General features: G+C 37.6%; 1 protein-coding gene across 18 annotated transcripts in view; it reads right to left on the bottom strand.

The window, feature by feature from the left end:
- ARHGAP21 (Rho GTPase activating protein 21) overlaps positions 1-12,470 on the bottom strand; it is a 139,667-nt gene that overhangs the window by 29,301 nt on the left and 97,896 nt on the right. For 9 of the 18 annotated variants that reach the window (XM_023631980.2, XM_023631981.2, XM_070254873.1 and 6 more), the window contains 2 exons: positions 8,981-9,010; positions 5,770-7,657 (listed from right to left, as the gene is read on the bottom strand). In XM_023631980.2, the coding sequence (XP_023487748.2) occupies positions 5,770-7,657; positions 8,981-9,010 (1,918 nt within the window). The remainder of the gene's footprint in view (positions 1-5,769; positions 7,658-8,980; positions 9,011-12,470) is intronic. The other 9 variants (XM_023631982.2, XM_070254879.1, XM_070254877.1 and 6 more) reach the window with 1 other exon arrangement.

Genomic DNA, 12,470 nt, shown 5'->3' with positions numbered 1-12,470 from the left:
CTTTGCTGAATTTCTGCAGTCCCATAGATCAGATGAGCTAAATTAAGGTTTTAAGATTTCGTGGGTTTGCGTGTATTTGAGGGGCATGTGTGTATGAAAAATATCCTAGCCTGCCAGCTGACAAATGCTGGGAATATTAATTTCAAAAAATCCAACATTTACATAAAAAGAATGTAATAAACATTAGGCACCAATTTTTCTTTAAAATGATTAATTTTCACACATAAAATAAGCACGCTATTAGGAATGGGGAAGTCTGAGCTGGGGGTCCTGTCTTGTTTGACTTTGTGAAAGCCACTTAATTTTCCTGGATAAAATAAAGAAATTGGACTAGGATTAACAGAAGGGTCAATTCTTGCTCAAGATGCAGACCATAGTAAAATTACTCAAGGGGTAAAATTATCTGTTTAATTTGTTAACAATATAAAATACTTCCAGGTTTTTCTAAACTAGGGGGCTTTTTGGGTTTGGATCTATTTTAAAAACTGACAGATCTAGCTGAGAGTGTGGTTACTAGTGGACCTATCTTCAACATTAAAGGAACTAGCCAAAAATCTAGAAAGTCTACCTTAGGGAAACAATTCCATAGTGGGTTGTTTTTTTGTTTTGAGGAAGATTAGCCCTGAGCTAACTGCTGCCAATCCTCCTCTTTTTGCTGAGGAAGACTGGCCCTGAGCTAACATCCATGCCCATCTTCCTCTACTTTATACATGGGACGCCTACCACAGCATGGCATGCCAAGCGGTGCCATGTCCGCACCCAGGATCTGAACCGGCAAACTCCAGGCCGCCAAAGAGGAACATGCACACTTAACCGCTGCACCACTGCAATGGCCCCAATTCCATAGTTTTTATAAGTGCTAAGTTAAAAAAAAAATATTTCCCTAAATAAGTAAGCAGAGTATTCCACAAGGTGTGCTACCGACAAATTTAAAATATTCTAGGATAGAAACTAATGCTACTAACAAAAGGAAGATAAATGAGCATCTAAAACTATTCCACGGTGAACAGTTTTATTAACAAACCTGGAACACATACATTTATTTAGTGAAAAGATGCCGATTCAAACTTGGGAAATCTGAGTTAAGAATTGTGAAGTTTAGAATCATATTTTAGGCTAAGATTTAAAACAGTAAAAGGCCACGATTTTAATTTTAGCACATTTTCAGGGCATTGTCGAAAGAACACGAGATTTGGAGCCAGCAGACAATCAGTTCTGTCAGTTAGCTGCCAAGAGACCTTGAGCAAACTACTTAATTCTCCTTACCCATAAAGCGGGTTATTTATTTCTGACCTAAACTCCCTACTGGGTTGCTGTAAGGATTGTATATGAGATACTTGGTAGGTTATAAAGTACTACCGAAGTTTCGGGTATTTTTCATTACTATATTAAAAATTACCTCACATCATTACTCAAAGAATAGAGGCAAAAATCTCTATCTAAGCTTAAGAATCAAGGGAATCACTCTTGGGGGAAAGCTGGTATATGAAAAAGATCATATGATGACAGAGTATAATTTTCTCTTTACAGATTATTTGCTGTGTAGAAAGACTCAGTATGTATTTGTATAAAAGAGCGGCTGGGAGCTCCCTGCATCCTCCTATCATATTACTGTTGGCATTAGACACTGGAGCTCCCAAAGGAAGAAGCTGGGTATAAGGTGAGTCACTCACTCCCATTCCTTTTGGGTAGATTTCAGATCGCTCACTTCACCCGTATAGACACTGTACCTAGCTCTATGTATATATTTTACAAGCTTTAAAACTTCTAAATTGGGGGCTGGCCCAGTGGTGCAGCGGCTAAGTTTGCAGGTTCCGCTTCAGCGGCCCAGGGTTCACCGGTTTGGATCCCGGGTGCGGACATGGCACCACTTGGCAAACCATGCTGTGGTAGGCGTCCCACATATAAAGTAGAGGAAGATGGGCATGGATGTTAGCTCAGGGCCAGTCTTCCTCAGCAAAAAGAGGAGGATTGGTGGCTGATGTTAGCTCAGGGCTAATCTTCCTCAAAAAAAAAAAAACTTCTAAATTGGTTTACAATGGCAGTGCCAATAAGGCTGTGCCAATCTAATTCAATCTTATGTTGGCTAACACTAAAGACACATATTGGCCAACTTTGGGGTGAGAAGAACAAGCAGGAATATTAGAAACATGGCAAAAAAGAGGAGAAAATGAATTTGAGATGAACTCTGGGTGTGGGTAATACAGCTATAGTTTCTCTACATTAATAGTTACAGTAGTATAAAGAACTGTAGAAACTCAGGATTGTAGAATACATCATAATTCCTGCTACTCTATGTCAAATTACTTATAAACTCATTACTCATTTTGTGTTTACACGTAAAAGAAGTTGAAATTTATTTTCAGTATTTACTATGACGCTTTATAAAATGTGTGTGTGTGTGGGGTATGTTCATGACTGATAGTCCTAATTTAAAAACAAATAAAATGGTTTATCTTCTTCATTTTTCTAAACCTTTGTGAACCAACAGAAATATGAGACTTTAAATGTGTAACAAAATGTCAGGCGATTGTCTTTCTGTAAGTCAGAGTATTAGCTCTGAATTATAGGTAAGTAAATAAATGAATTGGCTCCATTCTCTGATTTTTTGGGGAACAAAGCCAGGGCACTTAATTATTATTATTTTTGCATTAGTCTATAATGTTTCCAGATAACAAAACTAATTATTAAAATCACAGAATATAAGATTCTGGAGTGTGACAATACAAAAGTAAACCTTAATTTCTTTCTTTTCTTCCTTTTAATTTAAATGTTCCATAAAATAGCATGGAGCATAGACCAACACCCTCCAAAGTGTGTTTTATGGCAGACTAAATTGAGATACTCTAAACAAAAGGATCCATGGTTGAATACTTCTGAGAAAAATTGTATTATATTCTGCCTAGAAAATACGTAGCAGCACAATACTGATTTTCAGAGTCCTATGGTAAAGACAAACAGACAAAACTTAACTATTTAAACCCAGCACTTCTCGATTTATTTTATCACTGATCTCTTTTTTTTCCCCTTAATCAAATGGAATTAGCGTTCCTGAAAAATACTTTGGGAAACATCGCAAACAGTCTCTTTCACTCCATTTCAATGCTGGTGTCTATCCCACTAAAATATATATTTTTAAAGTAACTAGATTGGAAATAAAAACACCTATGGTCAAATAAAACTTTAAAGCTCATTAATAAAAGGATTTCAATATTAAATTTTGGAACTTATATTTAATGAAATGCTAAAAGTTCTTTTATTGATTGGTTGTTTATATACTTAACAACACAGTCTCTAATTAAATTCTGCGTTCATATTTCAGTTCTTTATTCTACCCTAGTCCACTGGTCATGGTATAATGGATAGATCATAGTAATCATATATTATACACTAAGAATCTAGGAGGCATACATGAAACAATTGGACTATAAAGACATTTCTATCCTGGGTCATGATACAAGTCATGATTCATAAAACAAAAGATACTAAGTACTTAAAGTAAAATCTGATGAGAACTAACTAGTGAGCACTTTTATTTTTAAGAATAAACAAAATGGTTTATGTTAATCATCTTTCTAAATCTATATGTATATAGAAGTATATAGATTTTTATTTGATACTTTAGCCAAAGTTCTCTCATTAATAACATAAGTGACTTTTTGATTTATTCCTGTACTTAGCGGTAACTAGGAAGAAATATAAACAGATAAACATAGCATACTTTTTATTACTCCAATATAACTTAATTATATTGATCTTATCAAGTAGGAAGAAAATACAATGCCGTTATTCTGGTTAAGATCTCACAGGCCTATGAAATACAGTCACAGGTTGTAAGGCTTTTTATGTTTTAAGAAAATCATGAAACAATCATTAACACTCAGTTATCTTCTATAAAATATCTAGATAATGTATAAAGTTCCATCTACAGTAAAGTTCTAATCACTGAGCTGGGCCTTAAGGGTACAGATGTAAGTAACGGTACAATTTAGGTTGAGATCCCCCACAATGTTTACAACCTGAATATATCATATTTATAAAAAATATAAATTATACAGAACTTTTTTTTTAAAGCTCATCCTGATAGTGACACCTGACAGTCCAATAGCTCAATAGCTTCAGTTTCTCTAGAAAAGAAAAACTCTGAAATATTACTCAAAGAGAAGCACATGATATTGTAAAATTATGAGAATTCTTCATGAACCTACGGGGTGACAGGTGGGAAAGGGTGTGGGCTTCGGCCTCAGAGCAAGGCCCTTGCACCCCCCACCTCCAGGGGGCGCTGCTCACCACGCTTTCCATATAAATGGGGCCCTCTGGCACCGGCTCTGTGATGAGGCTCAATCAGGGAAGCCAAGTCCTGGTCTCCACCGCTTATTAATTTCTCTATAGCTTAAATTTCTCACTTTTTAAATGAAGATAATACTCCTGTTCGCAGATTATGTCTTAGAACTGCACAGTAATTACGCTGAGAACATCTTTTTTTGGTGTTGCTATATACATATACATATACATATATAAATATATCTTGATATATATATAATCTCATCATCTCAAGGTTATCATTAACCTATTATTTCAACCAATATTTACTGAGCGCCTTCTATAAGTAAGCAAAAGATCTCAAATCCTGGATCTCCTGTAGCTTATGTTAGCTCTGATGAGAATCATGTAATAAACACAAAACACAAAACATATCAAGCAGAAACAAGTGATATGAAGATAATAAAGTAGCTTAAGGAGACAGAGAATGTCAGGTTCTGTGTATGCGGGGGGTACCTATTTTAAACAGGCTGGTCAGGAAGGGCTGCTTTGATAAATCAGGGAGTATTGGAGCAGAGACACAGACGTAGTGAGGGCGAGCGTCTCGTGACTATCTGCGGAATGTGTTCCAGGGCTGGGAACTGGCGGTGCCAGGGCCCTGAGGCAGGGCATGCCTGGCAGGTTCCAGAGCTGCAAGGAGGTTGGCGTGGCTGAAGATGGGACACACGCACACGGAAGATAGCAGATGGGGTCAGAGAGGTGGAGCGGTGTTGTGGGGCGGATCATGGAGGGCCTCGCAGGCCATGGCAGGATTTTGGATTGCATTCTGGGTGACATGGGAAGTAAACACAGGGCTCTAGCCAGAAGAGTAGCATGATCTGATTTATATTTTTAGAACATCACACCGGCTGTTTTGTGAAGAATACACCTGGGGGGTGTGGGAGCAGACTAAAGACTCAGTGAACACAAGAGCTGTTCTAGATTGGAGCACGTGTTTGTAATTGAAGTCATTTTTCCAAATCTATTCCAAGGTTTACTGTAAGACAAAGTAACTTGACAATGGGGAGGTCTTTTCGTTCAGCTCAAGTTAAATTTACAGAGAAATGAGCTTTAGAAAAGTAAGTAGCACTGTTTAAATGAAAGGTTGACTACTAATTAGCAAAACCGTTCCACTCGGCTTTTCATTCAGATGAATCATCAACTAGGTACAATTTGGTTTGCTCAGTCCCTTGGCCCCAGATGGTAGGAATTTGTTTCATCAAAATAAAAATTAAAAATAGGTATTGAGTACATAAAGTTTTTTTTAAAAAAAGAAAATTGTTACTAGAAATAATTTTTGAGGGTGAAAGCTCATGACTCTGGTTTTAGCTCAGTGCAGGAAATTCAGAACAAATGATTTAAAATCACACTGTAAAATTTGTGTGTCTGTTGAACTAGAAATAATACTTGGCTGAGCAGATTTGTTAAATGTTCGACATAATAGCCAATGACTATGAATGAGCTCACCTATAAATGGGATGGACGCCAAGGAATCGCCCGGCGGACTGGTACTTGAGGCCTTCCTTTCCTCCATTCGTTTTATGTGGACTTCTCGACGCGCATCATTAGGCAGCCAGCAGGTGGTGTCTGACCCGGTGTCCTGGTCATTGACTGCCAAGATGTACGACTGATGCCTTAAAGGCTGCGGTGTTTGACGACCAGATGGAGGTTTTTCTCGCAGGACGACAGTTTCTTTATTATCTAAAGTATTTGACTGCTGAATTTCAGCCTCTTGTAAATTTGAATCCTGATTGCTTTGAGTGACAGGTAACTCTAAATCTGAAGTGCCAGAGTTCTCACTCAGCTGAGGGGCAGGCGTAACAGAAGCTCCAGATGAAGTGGGGGGCTTCCCGGTCTCTACCTGGTGATCGGGCGCACTTTCAGTTCTTAACCACGTCTGCTGATTCAATAGACTGTTTTGATGCAAGTGATTTATCGGTCTTTGGTCTTTGATAGAAACAAACGAGTTCTGGCTAAAGGATGGTTTTGTGACATGCGTAGAAGGCGCTTTCAGAGAATTACTTCGGACTTTCACAAGAGGTGACTTGTCTTGTGAAACACCTCGAGGCAGTGACATTCCACAAGTAGTCTGAAAATTTCTGTTTGACTGCGTTGTCTTTAGATCGGATGGAATTTTTTTAAACTGTGCTCCCACTCCTCTGCCACTCATTCGCCTGTTATCAGAATTAACAATACTCGGAGCCACAGTAAAATTGGAACCTCGGAAAGATTTATGAATTTCCTGCTGCCTCGGTCTTTCATAAATACCTCGTCGATCGTCCTGTTCAGTGAACCCACTCCACTTATAAGTCTGTTTTCGTTCTCCATTTGAATCAGGTATTTGACTTTCAGAATTATTTTCTAAGCTCTCACCCTGTCCCTCAATATAATCCCAAGAACGAGTCCTATGATTACTAAAACTAACAGATGGAGACGTCAGTGCTCCTTGAGACGCACTTCTTGGACAATACTTCATTAACACAGAATCCTCCAGCCTTTCCTGGGACACACTGCGTTGCCGAATCTGAACCGACTGGGGCACTCGATCATGAGAGGTGCTTCGACGTCGTACCTGCAAAGTAGTGCGGTTCGGTACCACCTGGTTATAATCTGCTGTGCCCTGAGATGCTGCTCTTAAACTATCTAATCTTTCTTGAATTGTCCGACAACCTATGTGCAATCGTCTGTTATCGATATACTCTTTGTAAGTTTTATAGTTTTTCCAGTCTATGTGCTGATGGGAATTTGGAGAATAGTGGTTAACAGATGCAGAAGGAGAATCCACAGCCTGAGATCTATTGCTTGATATTCCTTCTGAATGTCCACTGTAATTGCCAGATTTAAGTAAAATCCCAGAAGCTTCCAACGACCTGGGGCCTGTAGTCTGATGAATTAGATGGGCCGTGGGAATGGATGAGGATGGTGATGTGGTTCTTGACACTGTTTTTAAGGAGGTCTGCTCGCTTAGCCCATACCTCACTTCTTCAGTCCTATGTGAAGGAACTGTGTGGTTGTTTCTACTAGTTAATAAATCTACAACCTTCTCAGAAGGTACAATGACAGTCCTTACACTCTCATTGCAAACACACACTGCCGTGTTTGACTTTGCAACATCTGTTGGCGATGGAGGCACTTGTATTTCCATTCTATAGGCCCTGCCAGGTTGCGTCAGTACTGGTGTACTGGTTTGCTGTTTGCTCGATGATGAGTCTGGAGGAGATATTTCAACTGGCTGTGCCATGGCTGACGGGGCGGATGGCAGCCAGGGATAGCAAAGTGGTGGAGGTTCAGGTATATTGCGGGCATTGCCACTGTAAGCTTCATTGCCTTTTAGGTAGGCATCTTGAGAATACGCCTACATGGAAATGAGAGCAAAGTGTCACGTGAAATTCGCAAAAAGCACAATCATTTCCACTCTTGCAGTGCACTATTTCATGTCACTGTGCCCTACCTTGTTCCTGCATGACATTCACTAAAGCATGCATACAAACACAACATAGGGTGCTCCACAAGTATAGAAAAGGGCTAGACTCTCAGAAATCAAATAAATTGTAGAATCTGCAACAAAGACGAATTACAATTGCCTATTTTCTCAAAAGATCTGAAACACACCAAATTTTGCCCCTACCAAGGAGCTATAGCTATGTTGCTTCTAAAATTTTTCCCATTCAAGTTTTAGGATTTTCCAGCAGTCGACAGGTTAAATGGCTGCCTGAGAAATCTCAGCAAAACTAGATGCTGATCTTTTGCCAGAGTGGTGAAAATATTAACAATCTTAATCAAACACATTTTTATTTTAAGTGCTACTGCTATCATAAATTAAATGTAACTTATTGAACAGTATCAACATCAATTAATGATTGCTGAGGCCCTAAAAATAATCCACTTTGATAAATTAAGTCCTTCAACAGCCATGCTAAATATTTTAATATCTAAAATAAGAGAGGAATATGCATGTTTAAAAAACTAAGAACATATATTAAAGGCATAAGATACGAAAGAGTTAATTCATCTTTCTATATATAATTTATATATTTTATCTTAAGCTAATGCAAAATTATATGATATGAATTTATTTGGTCTCATTTACTTATTATAAGGAGACATCTCTCTGTTACTAACAGGCAGGCAAGCAGCTCAAATTATTTTTCATCCATTACTTATGAAATTACCTAGCAGTATTTTTAAAAACTTAAGAATAACTGAAATTAAATACAGAGAGTGTGGAAAACAGAGCGATGTAGCTCGGGACTAGGGTCAGCGTCTGAGACAGTTAGGTGTGGTATCATATTCCATAGCCTCCCCTAATCAAAACAAGCTTAATTCACGACTATCATCATATCCTGTCTTTGCATTACACAGCTTGCAAAGCTCAAGTGCAGCCACAAACATAGCAGCAAAGTGCTAGGGAAAGAGAGGGGTGAGATACTTAAAAAAAAATACAGATGCAGATAAATAGTATGCTTTAACACCAGCTATGTACAGGATACAAAAGCAATCCAACATAAAAATAAAAAATAAGGCAAACCATATATCACAACACATTCTGCAAATTAGTAAGATTAAACTATGGAGGGATTTCACTAAGCAAACTTACAGTTTTAATAGATTGGCTTATTACAAATCTCTACAAAACAGGACTTAGAAAGCAAGCAAATGGCTTCTGTGCGTTTCTTACCAGAGCTGTGACATCCTTTGTAAATTGTAGCTAGCAGAAAATAGGAAAACATAGTAGAAGCTGCTTACTGATATAAAGACAGAATCATGTTGTCATATTGATGCTGGAAACAGCAAGCTAAAAATACATCTATACTGATTTCTCTGGAAGGTACCAAGAGAGGTAAAGGGCAGTGAAGCATAAAGAATAACTTCAGTATCCTTCTGAGCATCTTTTTTCTCAGGCTTTCATCTGGTTCTTATTTGATTTATCTACTATTCTTGCAAGTAAAATACATCTGGTGACATGCTCTGCTAACAGATATTTTCTTCAATATGCACTGCTGTCTGATAACATGCTACAAAGCTTCCCTTCCTCAACAGCAACATTGATGTCTCTCATTTCCCCTGAGCTTCTTCCATCTCTGCTTCCAGATGACGAAACGAATGCTCTATTATGCATTTGAAATAGTACAACCTCCTCCTTCTCCTGTAAATCAGAGCATGACCACAAGCTGTCAGCTGACTACAGCTGCCTTACGCTACGATTTGGAAAAAAAAGAATGACTTTTATTAAACAGATTTCACTCAAAAACTAAGATCTTTCAACACTGTACCTTTCGTCCTCATTTATTAGTTTATGAACATAACTACTGAAAAGACATAAAAAATATTACTTCTAGAGTAATTCTTAACCTATGATAAATAGCATAAAACACAAACCAGAAGGCAGTGAGAATTTAAAGCCAAGTAGATAAAAGAAAGCATGCATGCCGTAATATTTTGAAGGCATGAATACAGTCAATCAAAATACACATTTTGGGTATGTACCATTGACACAACAAGCCTATCTTTTTAATGCTGACTACAATCACACCGACACTTTTCCATGACAGGAAAGCTGTCTGGATGAGTGAACTCTCTGGTACAGTACTTCCCACAGCATGTCTGCGCAATTTTATTAAGCATCGCCTGAAAAGGGGGCATGCGGAGGAACGTTCTCTGTGGTCAGTGATGTAGGGAAAGGCTGGTTGGTAGGCTTCTTGACTTCTCAAAACTTCTATTATGTTAATGTACATTGTAAAACTCAGAGGGAAATTACAAACTTATTTGGCCATGGAATCCATTTTCTCCAGGGGTTTTAACATGGTTAGAGTTTCTACTGAGAATGCTGTTCTAGAAGTAATAACTTAAAGATACCTACTTTATTCAAATTTGGGGAGGAATATTATCTTTTGATAATAGAAGTATATAACCAGAACTATTAAATACTTAAAAAAATATTTGACATACTTCAGACACCTCTAAGATTCCTATATAGGAACTCTAAATACTAAATAGTCTATATTCATGGGTCCTCAGTGCTGGGTAAAGTTATGGCAAAGAGTCCTTAAATACACACACACGGACCACGTATTAACAGTGGACTGCCTGAACAGCATGTCCTACATACAGTACTACTGTCTAATGGAAGCAGACACAGTTGACAGAAATAAAATATAAATTCATTCAAGAGCATTACTGAATTTCCTCATCTGTTCTTTCAGTTCGTGAACACCAAAAAAGTTTATCTATCTATCTATCATCTACCTATCTATCTATCTATCTATCTATCTGTCTGTTTAAAAGTTCCTCATTCTCATAAAGTTTGGGAACCAATACCACTTAGTTAACATCCATGGGGAAATGAGTGGTGCCCTCAGGCCGCTGTAGCCTCGTTTGGGTTTCAGGTAGGTCATGGACATACCTGGGAATTACTCTATGGGAATAAACTTCTATGGCTATTCTGAGAGGCATGGGACAGACACAAATTAGCTCCAGAATTAAGCTGAAGGAAGTAAATTAGGAATAGGCAATATGCATTATAAGGAATCCTCTTCTCCCATGATGACTTCAGTGTTCCACTAGGAAACAAACTGCCCACTAAGAAAGGCTTCAGACTCCTTCCAGGAGGAAGGTGTTCATCAGGCCTTGGGCAAACACTGGGGTGGACCATCTGGAATGGATTATAATATGCAACTCTTTGAGGTCAACATGGAACCCAGTGTAAAGGCTTTATATTCTGGGAACAGAAGTGAAAACTATAACCGTGGCAGACTTTCTCTTAAGTGCTTGGTCAAAAAGCACCAAACTGGGGATCTTTGAATTGTCAGTGGGCACCAGTTAAAGAGCATAAAATACCATTTAGACAAAGTAATTTATATATAGTGATGCCAATTTATATTCTTATATAATGATGTCAAAGTCATCTTGTATTAATAAGTTTGTCTGAAATGGTATGGCCTAGAAATTTTTGAAATAAATGTCTTAAGAATTGCATATTCGACTCTTAATAATTTTGATTTTTACGTTTAAGTCCAAATGGAAACTTCACAACATATGCAGATGTTTTGATGGAATTCGACAACACAAATTTTCCCCAATTGACTAACTCTTGTGAACGCAGTAGGATATAACAAAAAATTTTAGCCAATTTTTTCATTCAGCCATTTTATATACCACTCCACATTCTTTCTTAAATTTCCTTTACCCTTGTACTTAAGTTTTATATTACAGTAGTTTAGTAGTTTAAAAGCTTGTATTTGAAAATTGAAGCCATACTTAATGAGAATAGAATAGCAGCAGCTTTATTATGCCTATAGATCCAGAAAGTTCCTAAAAAGGGGGCTAGGGGCAAAAAAAGCAAGGAAAGAAAGATGACCCACAGAATTGTTCATTTGGAATTAGAAGCACAAAGAGCACATTAAATAAAATTTAGTATTAACAGTCTGGCTCTCGATTATATGGACAGTGCCTAACAGTAACTAAATAATCCTAAAATACTCTTTCAGTTCAGTTTTAGCAGAGCTACATAAAATCACTATTACCATACATATTGATATTTATGCTACTAAATAGTAAAAACAAACAAAAAAAAAAGAGAAAAAACCTAGAGAATAAATAAGATTACTGACTGTCCTGTTAATTTAATGCCTTTACCTATGATAAAAGCAAAAGTAACCACATGTCTGTCTGTTCAGTAAAACAAATGCCAACCATGCCACGGTAGGGCATGGGAGAAGGGGATGGCGTGAATGGGGAAGCACTTTCTATTTTATACCTTTCTAAAATATTAGAAGCTTTGCTAACAAGCATGTACTATTCTTCTAATTACTTAAAAAGAGATTTTTAAAAAGAACAAAGTAGGAAAGAACCTTCGAGAATTCCTACTCTTGCTTCCCTCACTCTAGGAAGGACCACCTTGATCCACACTTGACAAATGGATACCTAATTTTAAATAGAATATTATACTGATTATGATTATTTTGAATGTGATTCTAACAAATCCAAAAAAAAAAAACTTGGGTTAAATTATGTTTTTCAATTTATACCACATTTTCATGGAGTGGCAAGTAGGGCATGGATGCAGCCCAGAGATGTGAGCTGGAATAAAGCCCTGACGCTAACTAGCAGTGTGACTTGGTAAGCCACTTACGCGCCACATTGGTACCCAATGGCAGGACAGGACTGCG

This window comes from Equus caballus, chromosome 29 (assembly GCF_041296265.1).
Source record: "Equus caballus isolate H_3958 breed thoroughbred chromosome 29, TB-T2T, whole genome shotgun sequence".
Lineage (NCBI taxonomy): Eukaryota > Metazoa > Chordata > Mammalia > Perissodactyla > Equidae > Equus > Equus caballus.
Note: the sequence above shows the minus strand (reverse complement) of the source record. Positions and strands in the feature narration are given on the sequence as shown.